Source organism: Equus quagga, chromosome 6 (genome assembly GCF_021613505.1).
Source record: "Equus quagga isolate Etosha38 chromosome 6, UCLA_HA_Equagga_1.0, whole genome shotgun sequence".
Taxonomy (NCBI): Eukaryota; Metazoa; Chordata; class Mammalia; order Perissodactyla; family Equidae; genus Equus; species Equus quagga.
In genome coordinates, this window is record NC_060272.1 from 57,877,994 (window position 1) to 57,905,742 (window position 27,749).

At 42.4% G+C, this 27,749-nt stretch overlaps 1 protein-coding gene and 1 long non-coding RNA gene across 4 annotated transcripts in view; one reads left to right on the forward strand and one right to left on the reverse strand.

Moving 5' to 3' along the window:
* Positions 1-99: 99 nt before the first annotated feature.
* Positions 100-26,550, forward strand: LOC124241007 (uncharacterized). The gene is made up of 4 exons (XR_006889077.1): positions 100-209; positions 2,714-2,843; positions 20,832-21,023; positions 22,521-26,550. It is a non-coding gene; the product is annotated as an uncharacterized LOC124241007 (long non-coding RNA).
* The window catches only part of LCP1 (lymphocyte cytosolic protein 1), a 78,407-nt gene continuing 65,311 nt past the window's right edge, over positions 14,654-27,749 (reverse strand). For all 3 annotated transcript variants that reach the window (XM_046664438.1, XM_046664439.1, XM_046664441.1), the window contains 3 exons: positions 22,413-22,536; positions 19,567-19,691; positions 14,654-16,477 (listed from right to left, as the gene is read on the reverse strand). In XM_046664438.1, coding sequence (XP_046520394.1) covers positions 16,345-16,477; positions 19,567-19,691; positions 22,413-22,536 — 382 coding nt within the window. In that variant the 3' untranslated portion in view covers positions 14,654-16,344. The remainder of the gene's footprint in view (positions 16,478-19,566; positions 19,692-22,412; positions 22,537-27,749) is intronic.

Genomic DNA, 27,749 nt, shown 5'->3' on the forward strand with positions numbered 1-27,749 from the left:
AAAATATTTAACTCTTCAGAGAAGATGAGGCCAAGAATAGGAGGATAGAAATACAGCAGGAATGTGTCTGTTGGTTGAAGGACCATACCGTAGAGTACTGACCAGTGGATCATAATCCGTGCTGAGGTTTGTCTCCAGTGGAGTACTAAAAAGATCTTCCCTCACCTTTGTCTTTGTCAACATTTTCAACTTAGATGAAGACATAGAAGGTGAGTTTCTTAAATTTATGGCTGATCCAAGGCTGAGAAGGAGAGCTCGTAGGGAGAATTGCAGAATCTCCATTCAAAGAGATTTTCCCTTGTCCACATGGAATGATGAGCCCACCCCTAAGAGAATAAGAATACTATGCTGTGGGGAGCTCTTCTGAGCAGTAAAGAAATCAGGTTGCTTCGAATCATGTTTATTTAGGAAGGTCGCCATAACAGCCATTATCTAAGTCAAGGCTCACCACACATTATTCTGTATCTTATAACATTTTGCCTGGGCTGAGGTGACATCTAACCTCTGTAAATGGATGGAGCCCTGGAACCATCCCTACCTTCCCATTGGTAAACGCATTTGAATGTTCTTGTGGTCGGTTGGGGTAGGCAAATTTGCAAAACAAATCGACCTCCCCACAATGGACTTCTGAGAAGGAAAGGACTGAGATCTCAAACCTCTCTCTCTGTGGTTTGTAGTAGTTGTAACATATTTAATGGATCAGGGTGACCTCCACTGAAACTACGTTTTGTATAACAAAGAAGGAGAAAAAAGAAAATACATGTGTATCTGCTCATTTGTGGAGAAAGAAACAATGGAAGGAGAAACCAGAAATGAGATCCGTTACCTACCATGGAAGGGCACAAAACTGTGTGGAAAAGATGAAGGAACAGGAACAGGGTAGAAGAGATGGTGGAGGAACACTTCTTTGAGTAAAACTTTTTCAATACTTCTGAATTTAAGAAGCGTGTTAATTTTCACATATTCGAAACAAAGAAGTAAGTAAAATGAACACAAACGAAAAAAAATGAACTTAATTGTGTTTCAAGTGAGTAACAAGAACACAGAGGCGGCGAGGGGGAAAAACTAACCAAAGGGACTTACATCTTTTTTTAAAAACACAACAGTAACTTTAAAATAACTGTCAATAGTTAGAAGTTACTGACAAATCTTGTCAATTTTTGTGCTCTCCGTTTATATTGAATCCTAACTTTCCTCTCTGGGTTTATATTTCTTCATGCTGGAGCGATTTTTTAAAAGTTCCTTTGGTGATGATCTATTGCTGGTAAATTCTGTTCTGCTTTATTCTGCCGTCACTTTCCAAGACCAGTTTAGCTGAATGTAATATTCTAGCGTGACAGGTCCTCCGTTGTCTTTTGGCGTCTACTGTTGTCTGGTAGGAATCTGCCGTGAGGGTAACTGCTGTTCCTCTGCATGTCCGCTGTCCTTTCTGCTTGATGACTTTTAAGGGATTATTTTTATCTTTCTTGCTCCTCAGATCCGTTACTCTAGATGTGGATTTATTTTTTATCACCTTGCTTGGTGCACAGAATGTACTTTTGATCTGAGGATTTAGATATTTCTTCAATTTGGGAAAATCATTTATTATTTCTGCAGCTATTGTTTCTCTGCTAGTCCCTTTTAAGGGCTCCCTTTGGAGTTCCTTGATCTACTCTCCATGTCTTGTAACTGTCCTCTCATGTTTTTAAAATCATAAGCTTTGTCTCCATATGCTGAGTTCCAGCACTACTGTCAAATTCACCGATTCACTTTTTGTGTCTAATTCAGATGGCATAGTCAATTGAGGTGAGTTTTTTTTATTATTACTTCACTAACTGTATATATATATCTTTTGAAAATTTTCCAGCTGGTTCTTTTTCACATTTACCCATTTTGTTTTTATATCAGTATTTTAAAGTACCGTTTGAAACTATTTTAATTTTTTATGGATATGGCTCCTTCAGAGCTCTTGCTCAGAATCCTCGGGATCCTTATTGTAAAGTCTGTGTCAGACTACTTTAGGAGATTGATAATATTTGGGGTGCCTTCATGCTCTGAGCATTGACTTTGTTGCCTGCCTTTCTTAGCATTTGACTTCTGTGATTTGGGCCTTGGATGGCAGGCTCATTCTGAAGTCTTTTGTTTTCCTTTTCTGTCTTTCTCCCTCTCTGAACACCTCTCCTTGTTTTGCACATGCCTCCACGCAGCCCCCGGGCTTCCAACCCAGAACCTTATCTTAAACTGGTTTTTCGAGCTTCTGTACCATGCTAACATCCTGGCTTTCAGAGAGCCAGTCACCGGGCAGGGGTGACTTGACTTAGCTACTGGTTTAGTTACTCGTGGTTTAGTTACTCCTCTGTCTCCTACAGACCAGCAACTACTTAAAACCAGTCCTAGGCAGCAGTGGGCAGTATCTTTTTAAAATTGAGGTATTGTGCAGTAAAATGCACAGATTTTAAGTGTGCAGTTAGGTGAGTTTTGAAAAATATGTGTACTTGAGTAACCAACACCCCTATCAAGGTATAGAAAATTACCATCACTCCAGAAAGTTCCCTCACCCCTCCCAATCAATTTTCCCCATGCTAGCAGCCAGCATTCTAATTCTATCACCATAGATTAACTTTGCCTGTTCTAGAACCTCATGGAATCATATATTGTACTAGTCAGTTCAGGCTGCTACAACAAGAATACCATGGACTGGGTGGCTTAAACCACAAACATTTATTCCTCACAGCTCTGGAAGGTGGGAAGTCCAAGTTCAAGGTGCAGATTCCGTGTCTGGTGAGGACGTGCTTCCTGGTTCACAGATGGCCATCTTCTTGCTGTGTCCTCACATGGCAGAAGGAAAGTGAGAGAGCTCTCTTGTAAGAACACTAATCCCTTTCATGTGAGATCCACTGTCAGGACCTAATCACCTGCCAAAGACCTCACTTCCAAATATCATCACACTGGGGACTAGCTTTCAACGCATGAGTGCGGGGCAGGGGAGGGGGGACACAAACCTTCAGTCTACAGCATACAGCGTGCACTCTTTTGTATCAGGCTTCTGTTACTCAGCATGCTTTAAAAATTCTTTCGTTTTGTCACCTGTGCCAGTAATTGATTCCTTTTATTTCTAAGTAACATAACACTATTTGTTTATCCATTCTCCTGTTAATGGGCATCTGGGATCCTTGCAGTTTGGGGCTATTATGAACACAGCTGCTATGAATAGACGTATAGAAGTTTTTTTGTGGACAAATGTTTTCATTTCTCTTGGATAAATATCTAGGAATGGCATTGCTAGGTAATAGGGATGTTTCATTTTTTAAGTAACTGTCGTGCCTTTTTCCAAGGTGGTTGAACCATTTTACACTCCCGCAAACAATACATTAGAGTTCTAGTTGGTCCTCATCCTTGCTGGTATTTGAGGAAGTATTTTTCATTTTAGCCATTCTGGTGAGAGTGGTGGTATCTAATTTTGGTTTTAATTTACATTTCCATGATGACTAATGACGTTGAGAACTTTTTCTGTGCTTCTTGGCCATTTGTATATGTGTGTATGTGTGTTCAAATTGCCTGCCTAATTTTTAACCAAATAATTTGTCTTATTACTAATATGTAGGAGTTATTTATATATTCTGGACGTCAGTCCTTTATCAGAGATCAGTATCATGAATATATTTTCCTCCAGGAAGTGTCTGTTAAAGTCTTTTGACTCTTCTGAAAAATTCAGTTGTTTGCTTTTTTGTTATTAGCTGGTAGGAGTTCTTTATATATTCTGGATACAACTCCTTTGTCAGAAACATGTTTTGTGATATTTTCTGCCACTTTGTGGCTTGCACATTTTTTATTGGTGTCTTTTGAAGGGCAGAAGTTTTTAATTTTGCTGAGTTCAATTTAGCAATTTTTCTTTAATGGTTAATGCTTTCTGTAAGACCTTGTCTAAGAAATTTTTGACTAATTCAAGGTCATGAAAATATCCTTCTTGCAGTTTTATAGTTTTGGCTTTTACTTTTAAGTTCATGATCCATCTCAAATTAATTTTTGTTTATGGTATGAAATAGGGATCAATATTCTTTAGTTTTCCTTATAGACATCCAGTTGTTCTGGCACCATTTGCTGAAAAGACTTTCGTTTCCCCACAGGCTTGCTTTGTCTTTGTGAAAAATCCATCGACTCTGTAAGTGCGAATCTATACCATTGAGTTTGCAGTGATTTTTTTCTAACAGCAATAATAACTAGAAGAGTTCTGTGTTTTATTTCTTAACGCTTTTTTCTCTTTATCCTTCAATTTGGTCACTTTCTATTGATCTGGCTTCAAATGCATTTCTTTTCCTTGCTATTGCAGTTTGCTGATAAGTCCATTGAAAGAATTCTTCATTTCTATCTTCTATTTTTCCTGTCTGGCACCTGTGTGTGGATTTTCGGGGGAACTTCCTTCTCACTGCTGCATTTCCTTGTGTGTTCATGCATGTTGCGCATGGGCAAATTCTGCAGCTAGTTCTTTCGACCATTTCCTCTTTTGAAATTAGGTCACATTTTCTTACTTTTTCACTGGTTTGTAAATTTCTATTGAATGCCAGATATTATGTATAAAATGATAGCATAAACTAAAGTAAATAGCATTTATGCCCCGAATAGGTCACAGATCCTCTTCTCTCAGGCCACTAGTGTGAAGGATTGAGTCAATCTCTGCTGCAGTTGAGCTGGGTGTGGGTTTTGCTGTTATTTTCATCAGATTTTATTTACCACAGACTTCAAACAATTTGAGGGCAGGATCAAATCCTTTTCTTTAGCAGATGTTGGGATCTGATTGCCTCAGGATTTGTCTCAGTTCTCCTGCTCTGCCCTCAGCCTTCCGCAGGCTCGGGGTTCCTGTCCCACCGGAGGGTCTCGCTCAGCTCTCCTGCCCCTCTCCCAGCCCAGGCAGCTGCTCTATGCCTTCTATAGTTTATACACCTAAAGTAGGATGATCCACAAAAGGTAAAAATTAAAGGTATGTAGAAAGAGACGTCAACAAAACAGAAACAGAAGCTTGTGTGGAGCAAACAAAGAAATGAGCTATCAAGCCACAGAAAGACACGGAGGAAACTTAAATGTTTATTGTGAAGTGAAAGAAACCAATATGAAAAGGCTACAAACTGTATGATTCCAATCATATGACATTCTGGAAAAAGCAAAACTATGGGCACAGTAAAAAGACCAGTGGTTGCCAGGGGTTTGGGGGCAGGGAGGGAGGGACACATAGGGGGAGCACAGAGGACTTTTAGGGCAGTGACTATTCCGTATGACACCGTAATTATGGACACGTGTCATTATACATGTGCTAAAACCTGCAGAATTTACAACACAAAGAGTGAACCCTAACGTAAATTATGGACTTTAGTTAACAAGAACGTATCAATATTGATTTATTAATTATAACAATTTGTACCTTTATAGGAAAAACCTACCCAATTTCTCCCTCCTGTGTAAGCAAAAATGCAGTCCTTCCTCCTGCGTTTTTCTCCTGTGACTCCTTTACTACTCACACAGAACACTTTACTTCTGACATTTCTAGTGATGAAATATGTGTGGATTTTCCTCCCACCGAGCAATTCTCTGTAACCCTAGCTGAGTGTCCTATGGTTTAACTCAATTCTAACACTGTCTATCTCGAGATAATATCTGCTCCCACAGGTTAAGGACTCAGACCCACAGACTGCTTCTACCCCACTTCAGATGCCAATTGCAAGTAGTAGGTCCCAGGTTACCTACAACTTCTGTCCGACTTGGCTATAATTGGGGGTTCCCACAACCCCATCCTCAGGTTTGATAGTTTGCTAGAGTGGCTCACAGAACTCAGGGAAACACACACTTACATTTACCAGTTTATTAAAGGATGTGATAAAGGATTCAGATGAACAGCCGGATGAAGAGAATAGATGGGGCGAGGTCTAGGAGCATCCCAAGAGCAGGAGCTTCTGTCCCTGTGGAGTTGGGTGTGTCACTCTCCCAGTGTGGATATGTTCACCTACCAGGAAGCTCTCTGAGTCTCATTCTATTGGGATTTTTATAGAGGCTTCATCACGTAGGCGTGATCTATCATTAACTCCATTTTCAGTTCTTCTCTCTTTTCAGGAGAATGGGGGGTAGGGCTGAAAATTCCAAACTTCTAATCATTGCTTGTTCTTTCTGGGGATTAGCCCTCATCCAGGAGCCATCCAGGACCCCACCCAAAGTTGCCTCATTAGAACAAAAGACATTCCTGTCACCCAGGAAATCACAAGGGTTTCAGGAACCCTATGTCAGGAGCTGGGATCACAGACCAAATATTAGAACAAAAGATGCTTCTAGTGCTCTTATCATTTGGGAAATTCCGTGGGTTTTAGGAGCTCTGTGCCAGAAACAGGGACAAAAACCAAACATATATTTCTTATTATAAATCACAATAACACATAACCACACTAGGACAAGATGTAAATAATAGGGGAAACTCTTTGTGCTGGGTGGAGGGGCATGTGGGAACTCTGTATTTTCAAATCAATCTTTCTGTAAACTTAAAATTGATCTTTAAAAAGTCTATTAATTAAAAAAAAAGGTGGCAGTATTAAAATCAGACAAAATAAGTTCAATCAATGCAAATGATCAATTGGGATTGATAACAGGTATAATTAATATGCAACAATCATTGCACTTTTTGAGCTAAAGAAATCATTAATATGTAAAGCAAAATGTGATGGAAATACAAGGACAAATAAATAAAAACATAGGGAAGGCTTTAGCATGCTACCATTTATTTATGAGAGCTTAAAAAGACAAAACGAGACACAGAGAATATACATCCTTTGTCCTAGTAAGAAACAGTTGTCCTTTTCTGTATGAAAATTTGACTTTCATTTATCTTTCTTATTCTATTCTCCTGAGAACTTGATAAAGGTAAAATATCAACTATATTCCACTCAACACTGCTTACGGTAGAAATAACCCCTGCTGGGTAAATTATATCTGGACTGGGACACACCACAAATGAGCTGATTGGGGCATCGTAGACTTGGGCTTCTCTGAATGTGATGACTTTTATAACTGGGACTGTCTCTACAGGGACCCTGGAAGTCATGCCTACGGAGTTAGTACAGAACATCAGCCATTGTGGGGTCTGGAGCTGCTAAGCCATAGTGGTTCTTACACCTGCTTGATGTGAATCTCATTCCCTCACACCTGAAATGTCTTTTGGGGAGCCTGGGAAGCTGTGTAGACTGCTTCACTGACTGCTTCAAGAAATGCAGTCACATGCTGCATAAAAACGTTTCTGTCAACAGTGGACCACATATACAACAGTGGTCCTGTAAGAGAAGGACCATACAGCCTAGGTGTGTAGGAGGCTATACCATCTAGGTTTGTCTAGTACACTCCATGATGTTTGCACAACGACGAAATCAGCTAACGAAGCATTTCTCAGAATGTATCTGCGTCATTTAGCAACACGTGACGGTACTCGAGTGGAAGGGGAAGTCCTGACATGGCTTTGCTTTCAAGCTTTGGCATGTATCTTATATGTGTCTGAGTAAACTGGTGCTGAGTGAGGCTGGTGAAAGTCTTGTGAGTCTGCATGCTTACTTGAACCTAGGAAGCTTCCCTGGTGAATGTTGCAGGATGGCACACCCAATTTCATTAATTTGTGGAGAGTGTAATAAAAGCATTGTTTACATCCATGCGAGCAGGGAATCGGGAAATTACAGGGATCATGCAGTGTACCAAGGCCAGTTAGTAACAGCAAGGCACTACAGGATAGGAACCTGGAGACAGACAGCCACATGGACAGGGCTGCCTGGTGGGAACTGTGACTTCCCGTTGAGGCATCCAGCCAGTGTTGGCTAATCCTGAAAGGAAGGAGCTGGAAGCATAAAAATCCTGACCTCACAGTCTTCCTTTCCTTTCTTCTCCAGCTGGATAAACAAACTGTGGCACATCCATACAATGAAATACTCCTCAGCAGTAAAAAGTAGACTACCGATCATGCTGATGAGTATTTTAGCCTGGTTACTTTTGAAAACTACAGATGAGAAGGAGGTTCCGAGGAGTGGAATTTGCTTGCCCTTTGATGAGAGATGTTTGCATCTGTGAAGGAAGTCTCCATCTGTGGGGGGTGTCTCCCTCTCTGCACCAGGAGGAAGGGGGGATGCCTTATCTCTGGAAACTCTTAATGGGGAAGGCAAGGACTTAAGTTGTTTACTCTCTGGCAACCTCGTGTACCCCCCCCCCCCCGCCCCCCACAACATCCTCCTTTGTCTTTAGCTGAAGATAATATTTAAGCGGTGGCTTCTGCCATGTACTGAATCTGGTTTGATTCTTATCTAAAAGTTATAGGACCACCCAATAACCAGACCCTACCGGCACTGATACCATTTTAACAACTCTTTTAACACATTCTTTCCTTTGTCTTGTAAAGAGATAACTCACATTCCTATGCCTTAAATTTAGCCTTACTCTCCAACCATGTTTGCAGCAGCAGCTCTGACTGCCCATGGGTCCTGTCCCCATGCTATTCCACACTATTCTCTAAATAAAAGAGCACTACTGCCAGACCTTGAGAGTCCAAGAAATCTTTCTTTTGACTCCTCGGCTCACTGACCCCGCGTCAATGCAAGAGGATGGACTAAACTCAAAAAGCATCCTGCCAAGTAAAACTGGCCAGATGCTGCAAGATTTGTACTGTATGATTCCATCTATATAACATCGTATAAAAGACAAATGTATAGAGACAGAAAACAGGTTAGTTGTTGCCAGGGGCTGGGGCTGGGGAGGAAGGGGTTAACTTACAGAGTGCAGGAGAATCTTTTGGAGCAATAGAAACAGTCTTTTTATTTTGCTGGTAGTTACACCATTGCATACTGTTAAAACTACTCCAACTTGATACTTGAGTTGAATTTATCATATGGAGAAAGAAACAAAGAAAACTAAAAGAAAAGAAGCAAGGAAGAAGCAAGGAAATGGAGATAGGTTTTTTCCTCATTCTTCATCTCTCCTTGAAATTTCTGATTTGGCACCTCCTGTGAGGAGTGAAAAGAACGCAGACATTTGATCAGATGGTCTCCACGCCTGGCTGACAGGCAAACCTCTTAGCTTCTCCAAGGTACAGCTTCTCCTTCTGAAAAATGAGGTTAATAAGAACCCACCTCAGAAGGCTGTTGTGAAGATTCAATGGGACAACATTTGAAAGTAACTGGCAAAGACAGCTGCTCAGTATGTCCCATTCATGTTAAAAAGATAAACCAGGAAGGGAGCTGGCAGGTGCCAAGAGGTTCTCTTCCCAGAGCCTCATCCAGCTCATCATGACCTTGGGGCCAGTTTGTCCTCTTCCTCTGCTGCTCCCAGAGAATTAGGTGATGACTCACTGCCCCAGAAGGCATTCTAGTCCTGGGGGCTCTATCCAATTGAATCATGCCCCCTGGGACCCAGCTAATTCGTACATTTGTTCCCCAGCCAATTTGGAACACGAGATGCTAAAAAAATAATACAGCGAGTGTTTCTTCAAGAGCCCTAACCCTCTGCCTTTATTAAGACTATGTCTAAGAAGATAACCTCCGCTGTGATGAGTGGTCTGCTTTGCTTTTCTCTCAACTGGAGTGGCCTGAGGATAAGGGCAAAGGCGCCTGTGATCTTGGCTGGCCGCACTTGGGTATGCAGCTCAGGCTTACTGTCAGGTAAGTGCTGTGAAAGTCAATTAATTTCATGGCATTTTATTATGAGTTCAGGTGCAGCTCAATTTACAAGTTTTCCTTTCAAAATCACTCAGCCATTAAAGCTGCACAATCTTGGGAGGTTTTGAAGACACATAATTGATAAATGTTTTTTCTCTCCACACATTATCTCTCATGTTTATTCATGGAGAGTGAAGCAGTTCTATAATTTGCCAAAGGTTTGGCATATCTGGTCCCCTGAGTTTCTAAGGAGGAAGGAAAGATGATGCCATTTTGGAAGCTATTGAAGATGGGGATTTGAGGCTGAAGGCAGAGACTCTATCCCAGGTTCTGATTCCCTTGCTTTGGCTAGCAAGACCAATATCTGAGGCTTGTAGCACCAAGAGGGTTGCTTGGTACCCAGACAGGCAAATGCTTGTTGGCTGGATGATTAAACTGTGAGGAAAGCAAGGTTTGTCCTCGGAACACTTCTATCCCTTCATTCTCCCTTTCTAAAGCCTCACTTTCTTTTATTGGTCTCTCCACTTTTAAAGATGCTCCACCCAAGCCAGCCCTCTGAAAAGTACCCCAGGCTATAGACCAGCAATTCTCAAACTTGACTGCCAGTTAGCGTCATTTGGGGATGTCTTAAACATCAATTATATCAGAACCTCCGAGGGAGGGGCATAGGCATCAGCATTTTTTAAAGCTCCTGAGATTATTCCAATGTGTAGCCAGGTCAGAGATCAGCTTCTCTGGACCAGTGCTTCTCCTAGGGTTGTCTGTGGGTCGCAGAATCTCCCGGGGTATTTGTGGAAAATGCAGACTCCTGGGCCCATCGGCTCTATGGGCACTGAATCTCAAGGTGGCATCTGCGAAGTTGTGTTTTAACAAGCTCCCCAGGTGATTCTTAAGCACCTTGAATTCTGAGAATCACTCCTAAACCTTTCACTAGTCCATCTGTTTCCCATGATATGATAGTTCTTGTTCCCCATCGGCCGTACTAGTTTTTCAGGTCCTCAAAGAGAACAAACTTCTTCCATCCTCTGGACGGTCACATACTATAGCCATTCATTTGGAAGGCACTGTCCTCTCCCTCTTTGCCATTAGGGAATTGGCAAAGATAACAAGGATGTAGCTCTACCTCTGGAAAGTCATTGTAAAGTACATGTTTTGGGGGAGAAAAGAGTAGGCACTGGAGGGACATGATCAACTCTCCCTGGGACAATTTGGTTTACTAAGTTACCTATTGTCCCTGAAAGTCATAGAGAGATTGCTCCAGAGATGGTTGGGGGAACGCCAGTAGGTTTGATGTAGGCAGTGAAGGGACAGGAGGGAAAGCTTAAGAGATGTGGCACCAATGGGATCAGATGCACTAAAGTGGCAGCCTTGAGCAGCCAGCGAGAGAAGGCTGTGCCAAGACACCTTAGATGTACCCAGCAGGGCCAGGAAGATGCAGCTCTTCGGGCCTGTGCTGGGGAACGGGTACCATGGGGAAGAAAGGGATGAAGGGGGAGAGGGGCCACAGAGGGCAAGGCTGGGTGGTGGGGGATGCCCTCAAATGGAAGGAAGAGCCACTCCCGGTACTGGGTACTGATGATGGGAAAACATTAGTGGAAAGTTATTTTAATCTCTCAAGTCTAGTGTAGTTGAGAAAGTGTAATTTAAGTTAAAGCTGGTTAATTTAAGTACCTGTCAACCGTAGATCTTTTAAGAAGACTTCTATTCTTTTAGGACAGTGTTTTTCAAACTTTAATGTGCATGTGAATTAACTAGGGATCTTATTAAAATGCAGATTCTAATTCAGTCAGTCTGGGGTGGGGGCTGAGATTCTGATTTTTAACCGTCGGTGGGGGCCCCTGGCCTGAGCACCACACTTAGAGCAAGGAGGTTTGAGCATTTAGGACTCATAATGGTGGGCCCATGGTCCAAACAAGTCCAGAAATGCTACTGAATCATCAACATCTATGTCAGATAACACATAGCTTTAGAATTCAATATTTGCGTGCATTCTAATCCTCTAGAAGTTACTATTCCAAAAATGATACGATGGCTCTCTATTAACCAAAATACTTGTTTAAATGGAGCTCTCAAATTTTGACATGCCAGATAACATAAAAATTCCTGCCATTGGCCAACGTGTCCCCGAGTTGTTAACGGTGAGATAGTGGGTATTGACTAGATTATCTATGTTTTTGTGCCTGACATGAGGTGGATTATTAAATATATGTAGACTTTAGACATGGGAAAATATTTACACAATTTTATTTATTTTCTTTCTTCTTTTTTTGTCACCCATGCACAGACTCAATTGGCAAACTCTGTCTTCCAGAAATAGGGAGAGAGAGAGGACACTGAGTAAAGAGCAGTCCTTGGCAGCTGAGAGTTGAATTACTGGAATTTTATTAGGAAACTGTCAAAGTAACTAGATTTCACAAGAGGATCAGTCAATGCTGCTACCTTGTTCTGAGCATCAGCTCTGGTTACTGCATCATGAGGCTGGCACGGGCAAAACAGTGTCAAGTTCACTAGGAGAGCGCTGCCAGCATTTGATCTAAGCATGTTGGTACATGGGGGTGGACAGAGAACAAAGGTCGATGATATCTCAGCAGCTGCTGTCTGACAACAGGTACAGTAACTGCAAGGAAAGTGAGCCCAGGAGCCCCCAGGACACTGGGAACATGTGGAAATGACTCTCATGCCTTAAGCATCAGTCTGAGATGGGCTGGTGTAAGGTGGGCTGAGTTTATGTAGTTTTTACAATCGAGACCACAGCTATGCTCCCAGGGACAGACTAGAGGGTGTGTGTGGAGATGGATAAAGTCACCAGGTTGGCTGAGACTTTAAAAGCTCATCTAGTCCAATGCATTGTCTCAGACAGGCTCTAATGTCTTAACTTCCAGACAAATAGGAATCCATTCCATTCCAATAACTCTGCAGGTAAGTCTATTTCGCAACTTTTCTCAAAATGACTTCTGTTTGGCATTTCCCACAGTCAGGAACCATTTGTTCATGTCTAATGCAAATTAATTTTAGAAAGTGACTGAGCTCTTATTAAAAATCTAGAAAAGTGCTTGGCTCTGCAGAGGACATCAGCATGTGTAAGGCATGGCTCCTGCCCCCTTCTCGTCAGTCAGAACTCAGCCCTCCTGCAAAGATTTGTTAATCCTTCATTCAGAATTTCGTTTTCCCCTGAGCTTCCATACTCTATCTACAGGTTTGTTACAGCGTTTATCACATTGTGCTATTTATTACATTTAGTGTGTGTGTGCACACTGGCTCCTTGCTGGATTAACATGCTTCTTTAGACATAAAATGGAGAAGTTGGGATGGGCTCAAGGGTCCATCTCAGCACAGGGTTCTTTGTCAAATAATTTGAAGAAACTTGAGGGGATTTATGTCTTACTCTCTAATGTTCAATACCTTTGCTGGAGCAGAAACTTGATAAGAACCCATCAAATTAAAATGAACATTCTGAGCACAAGACGTGAGTACAATATTACTTATTGTGGCCTTATTTGCTGTGGCAAAGGATTGGATAAAAGGACATATATCCAATTATAGGCCACTGGTTAAATACTTTGGCACACCCATACAACAGAATCCTGTGGACGTGTGGGAAAGATTGAGGCAGGCCTGCCAGTACTAACATGGAACAATCTCCAAGATATGGTGTTAAGCAAAAAAAATGAGACACAGGGTGATGTTTATAGTATGCTAATGTTTGTAATAAAAACGGTGTGTGTGTGTGTGGAATATCTGCATAGAATATTTCTAGAAGGATACAAAAGAAATTGGTAACGGTGGTTGCTGACTAGGAAGGAACTGGGGAATTGGGACAGAGGTAGCGGTGGGTTGATAAACTAGCTCTCTGGGGATAAAAAGCTCTATTTGTGCAGTTTGATAATTTCTGTGGTATAAATATTCCCATCATGGCCAATTTCAAGATAACAATGGTTTAACCATAGGTTCACAAAATTGGAGGCAATTTGAGTCAAGACGAGATGGCTTCAAAGCATCCCACTAGACACTGGGGTGGGAAAGTGGCCTCACTTCCCATTGTTGACTCTTTGGTACCATTTTAACTTCTGATGCCATACTTGGATTCACTATTTAAAATGTAACGATAAACTTTGAAATTTAGGAAAATTATCTTGCTTAGATTGTTGTATTCTGTTATCTGTCTCTTCTCCAAGGGAGTCTTAGCTTTCCTCCCTTGATGGTACTTGTTCTGCTTTCCTGTACCTTGTTCAGTCTTTCTGTTTAAGAGACCTATCAGTGCAGTCTTGTCCAAAAAACACTTAACGTTTGTAGCTCTTGATATGTAGGGAAGGCAGCTACCTCCAAGTGTAGAAGCTGCAGGAATGCTCAGGTCAGGAAAGAGCCATCTCCAAAGAGCTGCTGCTGGTGAAGCCCAGAAGCCCAGAATCCTAGCAGCTGTGTGGGTGTGTGGTACCTGTGCAGGTCGGGATGTGAGCAGGCCAAATAAATGCCTCTCTGTCACAGCAGCACACCTGAGAGGGAGCTGGCTGCAGCAGAATTCCTCAGTAACCGCCCTGCCCCTGCCGAGCCCCCCGCCAGCCAAAGTGAGGCCCAGCCAGGCTAGAGAGGAGACCCCCAGGTACTGCCAGCCCAAAAGACTTCCTCTCAATCACTTGAGAAGCCGTTTTGCACCAATCCCCAAATCTGGCTTTTGTTCTGTGTTCAATGTGTTTCTGAGAATTTGTGTCCCTAATTCTAGCTTCCTCTCTAACTCACTCCAACTTACTCTTCTGTTTTCAGCTAAAATATGTCCACCCAGACTGTTTCCTCTGTCATAAGCTCCAGTCTCACCACGCCCTTATTAATCACTTATCACACCTGTCAGTTTACTTGTTTAGCGTCTGTCTTTCCCGATCAGCTGAGCGCAATGCAGGGCTCATTTATAGGCATATTCCCAGTGCCTAGCACACATTGGCGCTCAATGCATGTTGGCTGAATGAATTAAGAAGTTATAGTAGACTCTTATAAAAACTTCAAAAGACATCCGCTACAGGGAACATTTTATTTGGAGAGAAGTTGAGCATTATTTTATCTTCACTTTCCATTAAGGCAGTAACATTCTTCCTGGAGACAGATGGGGGAGAATCATCTGAGGCTACATTAAGTGCAGATTAAGACTAAGCCAACCACTTTGCATTCAGATGCAGCAGAAATACAGGTTATGGGCTGGGAGAAGGCACACATTGGCTTCCTGAGCCCACTGCCAAGCGACAGATCCAGGGCGATACATTTCAATTGCTTTGAAAAATGGCTAATTTCGTTACATATCACCCCTAAAGAAGATTGCTCATCGACAAGTCCTTCAGCGCGATGGAGAGAGTCTAGTGTTGGTTTACAAAGCTCTGTTGCTTTTTTGGCCTTTGGTAGGTTTTCACAGAAATCATATAACCTGTTAGGGCTGCTCAATTTCACACTGTTCCTCTGGTTTTGTTTGGGAATTCTTGAATTATCCAGTAAATTAGCTCTGCATAAAGCAACTCAGCCAGTTCTTATCCAGCTTGACACTTGGTAAGTAAGTGTGTATGTGAGTTTGGGGGATGGGATAGGGGTGAGATGGGGGTGCTGTTCATTGGCACATATTGCCCCCTGGGAGCTTGCGGGTGGCAAAAGCTTCTACAGTACCAAAACAGTAATCATTGAAAATATGGCCTGGCAGCAATCAGATACACTAAGGTCTAAGAGCAGAAGCAAGCAGAGGATTGTTCCCCCTCACCAGATATTTAGCCATACCACAATAACTAGATCCAACATGCAGGGCTAAATACATGGAGAGGGAGCACCAAAGCATCGTTTTGCTATGGCTCCATGCTGCTCCCTAGTGGTCAACTCCTCAATTACACCCTCTTTGGATCTAACCTTCCGCCAAGAGTTAAGACTATTTAAGACACAGTATTCAAGATGTTAGATCTGGTCTGAGCCCAAATCCTAGGGTTAAAGACAGAGGGCTTCCTATTGGCTGGAAAAAAACAAAAACTGATGACATTTGAGATCCTAGTTTTGAGGAAAGGCTCTGATGATGAGTCTTACTTCTGCCGGTTACCAGAAACTCCTGGGACCACGACAGCCTGACCAATTTGTCAGATGATCTAAATGGCCCAGAGACGAGGATGGGCAGCAGGGGCGGGCCATCGAGAAGGCATCGTTCTGAGAGGCTGGAGAGCAAAGCCACAGGGAGATGGAGTGGAGGAGAAGGGGGACAGAAAGAAAGGGTTGTAGCAGATCAAACGTTGGCCTCCAGAAACAGGCTTTGGGACTGGTTCGATGTTTCCCCCCTCCCAGTCCTCACCTTGAACAAAAAGGCAGCCAAATTAAGCTGGTTTGAAAGATTACGTTAAAATTAATAACACCGCAGCTTTTATACTTGACTAATGGCAAAAGCAGGAAAGGTGCCTGGAAAATAGGTTCTTTTTTTCTCTAGATTTTCAAAGCAATAAATTCAATGATAAAAAAATATTTGTAAGAGATTGGGTCTTTTGCAAAGAATTAAGCACTTTTTGTTAAATACAGAAGAGGCTACTTGGCTGAACAAATATACACTTTTTGGAATCTTGTATAATGTCACCAAGTTGAAAACTCTGGAACGGCTTGAACCGTCCCCGCGCTTCTTGGGAGCATCCAGGAACAGCCAGGAACGAGCAGCCAGGAACGAGCATGCACCTCCAGCCCCGCCCCACAGGCCTTACACCCTCTTCATGCCTTTCCCCATGAGGCAAGCAAACACCGTCATGACCATTTTGGGGTTCACTTCCACCAGGTCTTCTGGAAGGGCATATACTCTTGCTCCAATTTTTCGGGCCATAGAGATGGCATACCTAAAAGTGAAAAGAGGGGAAGAATGAGGAGAATCTGAGCAACAAAGTATGAAGCGGACCCCTCAGGACCATAGTTATAGTCATTCTATCTACTATATTCTATATACCATACAGAGCTCACTCCAGGCATGGTTGGAACCAGTCATTGGCATCCTCCCACTTTTGTGGGCAAATCTTGGCTCAACAAAGCTCCTGACTCCATCATACTTGCTGTCTAGCTTCCTGAAAATTATCAAATTTATTATTTATCCTTAGAGATCTTCCTAGTTCCTGCCACTTTTCTCGTTTTAATTTTTTTTGCTGAGGAAGATTCATCCTGAGCTAACATCTTCCTCTATTTTGTATGTGAGCCATTGTCACAACATGGCTACTTGTAGACAAGTGGTGTAGATCCACACCTGGGAACCGAACTCAGGCCACCAAAGTGGAATGCGCCGAATTTAACCACTAGGCCACTGTGGCTGGCCCTCCTGCCACTTTTGATGCCTACACCATGAGTATTCTCTTGGGCTATATGTACTAGAAAAAGTCAAAGAACTGAGCAAGAATGTGCGCTAGGAAAAGTTTACAGACTACGTTTCAACTGCAGAAACATTTTTACAAGGAAGAAAAGAAGGAAGATGTATCTGTAACACCTTGACCTCACACATCAATTCCTTTATTCCTTGTTCCAGTTCAACCTTTGCCCACATAGACATATAGTTATTTATGTTACTATAGCACTAGAATAGCCAGAGTTTTATATACACTTTTTTCATATAAGATTATCATAGCTGCACCAGAACATTTTTTCTTTGTTGATAGCTATGGGAAGATAATTTTGATTAGTTGTTATCTATTTTCAAATAAGCCCATGCTACTACCTGTCAGTTCTTTTATCCACCTCGTTTATGATCTAGTAACCTCCTTCCTACAGTGGCAACTCAGAGACTCTCCTTCTGCTCAAGGCCCCATGCCTCTCTCTGCGCTCCTAAAATAACTTTACCTTTACTTTATTGATCAAACTAAATTAACAGCATCTGGCAAGAGTAGTCCCCATGCCTTCTTCTTGTCCGTCTCTCAATCACTTCCTCTATATTAATTATTAATGAAACAAAATTTATTTTTCCATTATAAAATGTAGAGAGAAAATCATTGAAAAATTAAAAAAGAGAGCTTCAAAAAATCATGCACAACTTGCGACCACATCATAACTGCTTTTAGCATTGTGGGTAATTCCCTTTACCCATTTTTCTAAGTAATTTTGCATCTCGCCCTTACAGGATGGTGTTCAGGAACCTGGGCTCTAAACTCAGACTGAATCTCAGCTGAACCATTTAACAATTATAAAACCTTAGGCAAGTTTCTTAAAGGTAATCACATCCCTCTTGGACATCTGGGCTCAAGACCTTTTCAAGGTCTTTTATTTTTTTTTAAATTTCTGGGTCCTGATACACGTTTTCTCCCCCCTCCCTGGCGTATTCTTCCTGTCTCCGTCACCTGTCTGGCTCCCTCTTACCCGTCCTCTCCATCCATCTCAGCTGAGATGCTATCTGCCCTGTAGAGCTGCAGTTCCCTTCCTGTCCCCTCCAGAGCACCCTGTCCTCCCCCTTCCATACCACCCCTCCCACTCTTTTGTAATGGCCATTTAGTTATTTATCTTCTCTGCATTAGATTGTGCTAAATGTCACCATACCCGGAACACAGGTCCCCACTTTCCCAAACTGAGAACAGAGGGCAGGGCACCATGGCATTATATGTGTAATAAGCCTGCTGGACACCAGTCCCCTGTTAGCTCTGGACCTGTGTCATGGGTTGAATTGTGTCTCCCCCAAAGAGATATGTGGAAGGTCTATCCCCTAGTACCTCAGATTGTGACCTTATTTGGAAATAGGGTTGTTTAAGATGTAATTAGTTAAGATGAGGTCATGCTGGAGTAGAGTAGGGCACTACTCCAGTCTGACCAGTGTCCTTAGAAGAGGAGAAGAGATACAGACACACACACAGAGGGAAGATAGCCATGTGAAGTCCAGACACACAGTAGAGAAGGCCACTAGAAGATGGGGTCAGAGATTAGAGTGATGCATCTCTAAGCCAAGGATTGCTGTCACTTTTTTCCTTTTTTTCTTTTGGTGAGGAAGATTGGCCTTTAGCTAACATTTGTTTCCAATCCTCCTCTTTTTTTTTGCTTGAGGAATATTGTCCCTGAGCTAACATCTGTGCCAATCTTCCTCTACTTTGTATGTGGGACACCACCACAGCATGGCTTGATAAGCAGTGTGCAGGCATGCGCCTGAGATCTAAACCTACAAACGCTGGGCCACTGAAGTAGAGCATAAAAACTTCCCCACTCTGCCACTGGGCCAGCCCCAAATTTCTGTTATTTTAAGTCACCATGTTTGTGGTATTTTCTCATGATGGCCCTAGGAAAGTAATACCACCTGCTCTGAGAAAGGGTTCTCTCTAGAGTAGAGGTCAGCAAACTTTCCATAAAGGACCAGAGAGGAAATATTTTAGACTTTGCAGGCTTTGTCACAACTACTCAACTCTGCCATTGTGGCAGGGAAGCAGCTATAGAAAATATATAAATAAATGGGCATGGCTGTGTTCCAATAAAACTTCATTCATAAAGGCAAACAACAGGCCAAATTTGGCTCATGGACTGTAGTCTGCCAACCCTCATTCTATCTGGTAAAGCAAATGGCAGCTGCTCTCAGGCTGGTGAAGACTCTGGTCTTGAACCCCACCCCTGCCCATTCCTATCCATGGATATTCACAAATAGGGTGTTTGGGCCTGCCATGTACAAACTTTATTTAGGAAGTCTCCTAGAGATTATGACTAGGAAATTGGTTTTGTGAAACTATAGGTTTGCTTATTAATTGGAAGAATGTTCTTGCTGTTTTTTGTCTTGCTCCCTCTAACACTAGGAGCCTTAAACTGCTATTACACAATATCTAAAATAATGATGATGGGGCACAATAAGTCACGAGAAGAAAAAGCATCAACAGTGAAACTAAAGTGCTTGCACAAAGGCACGAGCAATTGAGTTGAGAGCTCTCCGGTTGCCAGTTGGGTCCCGCCCTCCCTGACCTCAAGTTTATTTACGTACTTTGCATTGTTGAGTTTCTCTTCGTCGTCCAGGTTTTCTGTCTTCAGAAGGTCATAGTTAATGGAACCTGGTTGAATGGCATCGATGAGATCCAGAACAGGCAGGCTTGTACTGATCTTCGGGTCCTGCACAGAGACAAAGGGTGGGCTTTATCAATATGCCCCTAAGTTACTTCTATTTCACTCAAGAGAAGTGGGTGCTTTCTTCCTCTTAAATAAGGAATATAAACAGCATGTTCTGGGAAGTGCCACAGTGTTGCACATGGTGTTTTAAATCAACTGTAGTTTCTGTAGGGGTATCAGTAACTTCCTGGTGGCTCACTAAGCAGAGGAAACCCATTGTCTGCCAACAGGCAGGGAGTCATTCCCAAAGGGTGAATGGAAGGATGTTAGGACAACTGGAGAAAAGCAGAGAGGTTGAAATATATGTTTAATTTAACCCCTGGTTATTAGTAAATGAAGGGATGATTTGAAAAATAAACCATGAGGCAGGAAAGGCTACAGATACTAGGAAAATCCTGTTTCATTTGGGGGCACATCCCAGAGGTGACAGGCAGGGAGAGTGATGAGGGCTCAGCTGGACAGGAGCCTCAGCAGATGCTCCTTTCTTGGACATCTCATGGGAGAAAAGAGTCATTAGGTCTAGGGAGACAGTGATGGCAACTATGTGATTAAATGCAATGATGGTCACTAATATTTGTTGGTGTCTCACAGTTTGCTCAGCGCTTTTTAATAGGTTATCTCACTTGTGGCCACAGCCCCAGGCGTAGGCATCTAACCTTAGTTTACAGGGAGTCGAGGAAGTTTCCGAGGTGGAGTGACTTGCTGCTCAGTGGTGGGGCTGGGATTTGAACTCAGGTATTCTGGGCTCTTTCTTTGGCATTTGTGAACATTTGGATGGCCACACTTAGAGCTGTGAATGCTCCTAAGGTGTGAGCACATAAAACTCTGCTCCGTCTGTCCTCCTTGCTCCTGCAGACCTGTGAGTGCAGACGTGCAGAGGCAACTGCGTGTCACTGTCCAAGCAAGTCAAGTCCAAACACCTCATATTTTGAGAATCCAACTGGAATTAATTCTAAGCAAAGAAGCAAGACACAAGACCCCTGCAAGAGGCTAGGTCCCTAGCAGTGGTCCTCTGTTTATGTAAAATAATGTTTTAAAAAATACAATGGGTCCATTTTTATTTAGTCCTGGGTAATATAAGAACTATCATAAAATTAAAATCAATATATACAACCATAATCTAATTTCTGCCATTATCTCAAGCTTCTATCACCACAGCATTTTTTGGTGAAGAGCCACAAGGGAAGAAAAATGGAGAGATTTGGGTTTCGCCTTCTTTCCTACTTTCTGCCCACAATATCGTGGAGGTGCTGACAGGCAGAGAAAAGGCCAGCAACAGGCAGCCTTCATCGATGAAGAGGGGACAAGGAATATTTCCACAGTGGTTATTCAAGGGTGGGTTGTGTTCATGTTTTTTTTAAAGGGTTTCACTTAAAAGCAATGTGGGGCTAATTTGACATTTTCCTCTTGTGGTCCTTTTTACCTCATCAATTCTGTAATGACTTAGTGAGAAGACAGGAGAAAATTAGCCTAGAAGATCACAAGGAACAAAAGAAATGTCAAACATTCCCAAGAGTGAGGCCCCACAAGAACACTCCAGAAGCTGCCGGGAATGTTATGGGCTGCCGTGGCGGCTGTTTTACACAGAGATGCACCCCTGGGCTATCTCACCCATCACTTCACAGCAATGGTTATGTGACCTGTAGATGCCCTCTGCTCTATAACCTCACCTGGCAGGTAAAAGGCGCTTTCCCCTCACCAGCAATCACTAGTTACAATCTCAGGAGTTACCTGAGCTCCAGTTTCCTCACCTATAAAATGAGGAAAACAGCCAAGTTCACAGTGTCTGTGAAGATGGAATGAGACCTTACAAACAGGGAGCCCCTGGTACTTGGAGTGGATTCCATATTGGAGCACCCCTCGCCTCTGCTCCTCTCCACTGCCTCTCCAATCCCCTTCTGGAAGAGCTTGCTGAGATCTGTCACCAGCCTCAGCTCAGCTCTCCTCCTGAATGGTAAGCTGGAGGGGGACAGCAGTGGCTGTTATCTTGACGAGCTCACAGGGAGTGGGCACTCCTGATACAGCTCAACCCACAGATACCTTCTGCCCTTTCTGGTGGGGAGAGATTTTAATTTTTTTTCTTGATTTTGAAGCAAAGGATTGATATCATGACGAACGGCTTCACCGACCCTGTTAATACAACTCTGAAGGGGCCCCTCCCCCGAATCTTGACCTTTAAACCAGAAAAATGTAGTTAAGATGGCACAGACATTATAATAGGGATCAAGTGCGCAGGTCCCTTGAGGAAGGATCCAGCTAATGTATGAAACATGCGGCAAGAAATTTAATAAAAGATAATGCTGTTATTAATAAAAATGGGATTTGGATACAAGTACACAACTTCTTTTTCTCAAAAAACATCCCATGGGAGATGTTTTAGCATTTTTTATTTCACCGTTACTATGCTAGCCACGTGAATCATGGAACTCTGCACGTTTGAAAAATATTATCACATTTTATGTTATTTTGAAAGAACAATGCCTAAAATGATGTGTTAAAAGTGATGGGTTTTTAAAAAATTACTTATTATGAGAAAAAGAGACAAGAAATTTGTCAATGAATTGGCCTATGAACATCAAAACAATAATGGGTCATTCGAGCAAAATAAAAATTGGAGGGGGAGCCTTAGACACCTCACACTGAAAGTCACTATACAGAAGAGTGAAAACAACAAAGATAAACATAGAGCTCAGGTGGCCATGAGCAGTAGATTAAGAATTTTACCTTGAAACTAGAGATGGATGAACTTTTCTCTGCTTCTTTCAATGTTTGATTCACCCAGTTGACAATAATGTCATCATTGACCTTCTGCCCACCTCCAATTTCTTCCAGAATATTCAGCGTGTACCTGCACAACATCAAGAATGATTTCTGGAAAAAAGTTGCTAAAGTATTGAATATCACAGAGAGTAGCTGGGTAGAAATGTTCTTTTCTTTCTAGTTATGTCACAGAAGATAGGCTGGACACCATTGCATTTGCTGGCAAAAAAAAACCCCTAGAAGAACATCAGTTCCTTTAAGGAGAACTTAAAGTGTAAGTTTATGTTTGTTAGAGTAAGACGCAGAGCAAACCCCTCTTTCTAAGCACTGTCATTGCTCTGGGGAGGAAGAGAAAGCAGAAAGACAAGAAAAGGAAGCGAAAGATTCGAACCAGTGACGCTTTTCTTAAAGGAACCATAAAAACCAAGGAACAACTCAATGTTAGAAAAGCCCAAGTAGCCCCACTAACAAAGGAAAAACAGAGAAGAGCTTCCTTCTTATATCACAGAAGTAGAAATACTAGAAATACACCGACCAAAGTTAATCTTTAGCCTGAGGGAAAGGATTCCCTTAAATACACACTGCTATGAGTAGTACTGGGTTTGTCTGGGAAACGTTTATTAAGAAGATGCTTCAAGTTCTTAAAATTCCACGGAGCAGATAAGACCCACCATGCCCTAAGGCTACTACCTCTGAAGGGAGAAATATACAGAAGAAAGCCAAGCCTTTGGGCAGGTTTGCTGGCCTCAAGGTTCAGGCCTGCAGGAGGGGATCAAATTGCCCATGAAAGACCTTCAGGGCTAGGGTTTCAGGGTGCGCTGGTCAAACAGAAACTCAAGTATCCTGCGTTTGTGTCTGGACGGGCGCGCCTAAATGAGGTCACCCTCCATCTGGTGCCCAGGATTTCGCTTACAGAATCCATTGAGTGTCCTCCTCCAGTTGCTGCTTCTTTGGAAAACACAATTCTCCCATGATTTCCCACACGGTTTTCAAGTTTAATTCCTGAAATAGGAGCGATGCTCTGTTTCCGCTAAGCTAAAGCACCTTTCCATCCTTGCAGATGGGAAGAAAATGGCCTCTGCAACTTTGCTTTCAAAAAAAGGACCATGTTTACCAATTTGGCATCGAAGTCCTCTCAATTATGCCTTCCCAAACTCCCTCAAATCCACAGCTTTCTCTTCATTCTGCCGCTCCTCCCCACAGAATTACCTTTCTAAAGTACAGTTCTGGTCACATCATTTAAAGTGATTGTCCATGGGCCGAAGACTCCTCAGAACGGTGCCTCACAATTTGGCCCTAGCATCCATTTTCAGCGCATCTCTGATTTCCTCCTTCCCTCCCGTCTTCCTGGCCTTATCCCCATGCCCCTCACAGACACACACACACGCACACCATCAGCAGCTCCCTGATCACACCACACATCCTCCTGTCTCCTGCCTCCATGACCCAGCTATGTTCTGCCTGGGACGTCCTTCCTCTCTAGTGAACTTCTAGTCTGAACAATTCCCAGCTCAAGGATCATTTTTCCAACCCACACAGTGTATTAATCATTCTTTGTTACACTTGCTTCCAATCTGTTCCCCAGAACTTTTGATGGAGTCGATATGCAGGTCTCTGTCTGCCCGCCATGTGCCCTCAGACAGAGTTCCTGTATCCTGTTCATCACAGTGCTGTCAGGGGTTAGCAGAGTGCCTAGAACATATTGGGCTTGTAGTAAATGAAAGAACAGCGTGGTGGGTGAAATAAATAGAATGACTTTCTCCTAGGGAGCAAGGAGAAAGTCAAGATGAGAAATGCTTAGTCTGGGCCCAGAGATGGGGCAAAAACGCTAAGAATAATGAGTATAAATGCAATAAGTCCCAGGTAGATTTTCAAAATATTCCTAGTCTGGGAAAAAGCCCTAGTTTTGATCTGTTCATAAAGATGATGTTTTACGGCATAACTGGCTCCTTGTTTCCTGATAGTTAGCATACGTATTAAGTTTCTAGCATTTATCGTAACATTTAAGAATTTCTGCCCAGTGAACTCATTAAGGAATGGTGGGTTAGTGCTTGCTTCATCAGGTCACGTCTATATTTAAGCCGGTGAAACCAAGTGAGTTTATCCTGGGACCAAATTCTCATTTCCCTTTGTTGGGAGTCCCAGACTGCTTAGCTGACACTCTCAAGAAGACAGAGGCGTGGCTTCGACCCACTTCCTACATGAGGGAAGGAAATGGTAGAGACAAGAAGCTCACCTTTGTACAAAAGTCTACCCATGAAAATACAAAAAGCCACTATGGAAAAGGGAAACTTAGACACAGAAAACTGTGGGCGAGGCTGACTGCATTCAGCGGTCTGGCCAGCACTAAGTCGTCCTTCTGCCACCTCAAGGGAGATGCGGAGGTTTAACCGCAATCAGATGCCTGCCTGCAGGTACAATGGTAAAAACAAACGGAAGAAAAGATAGAATGAGGTTGGAGCCTCAACTCTAGGCACTAAACGTAGATTCAAAATTTGAAACAAAAGTCCATTGGCCTGTGACTACTTGGGATTTTCCATTTGAGGTACTCACTCCATATCATCAAACATATTTTGGGGCAACTGTGCTATTATTAACTGGAACCCTCTGGACAAGATCCACCAACACGGGGCTTGCCTGCTGTACTGCGCGGAAAAGCCCTCTGTCGAAAGGAAATGGCATCACGAGCCCAGCGTTAGCCAGCGCCTCCTCCCACAAGAGGATTGATGAGGTGTGTGTGCGCAGCAGTAGAAGGGATGTGATATTACTTGCTTGCTTTCCTGCCTTCCAACACTTGTTTTATTTATTTAACATTTGACCCAGAGGGAAATCTTGGTGTTTTGTTTTTCAAGGACCCATTCCAAACTCACTGTCCACAGCCTGTTGGATTTTGAAAGAATTCCCTCTTTTGCCCACCTCAGACTCTTTGTTCATTTGCTGGAGTCAGACTATCAGTGCTGGCTGTCGGCAGCCTACCTGCTTTGGGCTTTTGTCTCTAAATTTATCCACATGCTATCCGCCGGCTTTCCAATCTGGGAACAATTTCCAGGCTACTGCCGGCGAAAGGGAAGTTTAAGTACACATCTTTCATTTGTTCTTAGGGGGAAAAATGACATGCCATTTGTTGTCCAGATAAATGACCAAATTAGCACATCTGTGCCATCCAATGAAATAAATTCCAGCTAGAACTGGCTCTAAATTTAATAGATCTGTTAATGCCCAGCACACAGAGAAAAAAATCCCTTCTGGCAGTATTTACATAATTATCAATCATTTCATCTCCTTCAATAGTAATATATTTCTCTGTCCACTTTCTTATACGCTTAATTCTTGTATAGTAAACACTCATGAGAAAAATTACTTCTTAACCAGGTGGAGACAGCAGCAGCCGACTAGGCCTTATCATATATATACCAGCTATAAAGTATGATATTGGGCCACACTTTTATAAAACTTCCACAACAAAGATCATATTACAAGGTGATTTTCAGATATGATGAAATTCAAAATAGAATAGAGGTGGCCTGAGGTTTTTTTTTTCCATCATTCAAACAGAAAATATCAAAGATTATTTCATATTCAAACTCAGAAGTCAATTTAACTTTTGCAACTAAAAAGACTTTTGCTTTGGTTTTTAAAGCAATCAGTACCAGAGCCAGTCTGTTAAAAATGAAAAACTCATGTGATAGACAATAGAGAATAATTCACAAATAGTTTTTGAAAATACACTGGTGAGATGGCCCTTGGAACGTTCAGTGATGTTCTAGATACACGCAGTAAAGCAGACATAGCATTGAAGCTTCTTTAGTTCTGGAATTTCCTGTGCTACAGGACCCTTATGACATCTGCCTTCAGTCTTCAAGGAGACCCCAGTTTAGAAATAGGTACTGGATCACTAAATTTGATAAAGGAAATGTGAATCAGGGAGTGAAATCTATTATGATCAATTCTGATTATCCTACATCACCTGCAAACATTGACAGTGACAAATAAAAATGGCAAGCAATAGGATATATTGGAGTATACGAGGAAGCCATTTGGTGTAAACCTAATTCGGCCTAACTTTGTTTTTTCCAAAAGGGCCTGACTGGCCATTGAGCACGCATTGTATATCTGCTTAGACATTTCCTACGGCCAGAACAAAGACCCTTGAGATAAAGGTGCAACTTCCCCCAACATTGGCATTTCCTGAGGGATAAGCATCTTTCCTTAGGCTAGGAATTGATCACTGCAGCTCACCTGTGACCACCCAGCTGGAGACAACAGACTGCCATCCTGCTGTGTTCACTGAGACAGAAGACCTACCTGCTATTTCCATCAATCGCTGTGCCGACAGAGCAGTCTCGCGACTATTGTAAAAGGGACATTTCAATCATATGTGAAACATCCTCTTTGAGGGTATATAACCACCCTGTATACCCCCACTTCTTTGGAGTGCTCTGTTCCTTTGTGGAAAGACTGTCCCGGGTTATAATCCTCAGATTTAAGCTCAGAATAAACTCACCCAAATTTTCATTTATAGATTGGGTATGGATTATTTTCGTCAACAACACAATTATTTCAAGGACCATTATGAATATTAGGATCTACAGACAGTGGCCTGGGAATAAAGCTGAAGTGCCCAGGGACACCACAAACCTTGTCTTTGCCATGACCTTGTAGGATGTAATGTAATGTGGCATATGGTTCCTGGAGCTTCCTTCAGATAGAAAAAGGAATTAAGTGACGCTAACATACATTCTAATTAAGGGATGTAAGATTTCTGCCTGGTCAGAGCTATCAGTGTAGAAGGAAAGAGAGAAGAATTTAAAAGTAAACTCTTTTATACTTATAGATTTGCTATCTAAAATTCTTCCCAGGCTCATGCTTTTGTACCAAAAATTGTTTATTTCTCTTACAATTTATTTTCTGTTTGTTTATGATATTATACTCTACTATTATTTAAATAATATCACCACATAGCTCTTGCATTAATCAAGTTTATATTCAGCTACAAAAGGGATCTAAAGTTCTCCCTTAAAGAACTAGCGGGGGGGGGGGGCTGGCCTGGTGGCAAAGTGGTTAAGTTGGCAAGCTCCACTCCGGTGGCGTGGGGTTTGCTGGTTTGGATCTCGGGTGTGGATATATGCACCACTTATCAAGCCATGCTGTGGCAGGTGCCCCACATATAAAATAGAGGAAGATTGGCACAGATGTTAGCTCAGAGCCAATCTTCCTCAGCAAAAAGAAGAGGATTGGCAGCAGTTAGCTCATGGATAATCTTCCTAAACAAGAAACAAACAAACAAACAAACAAAAAACT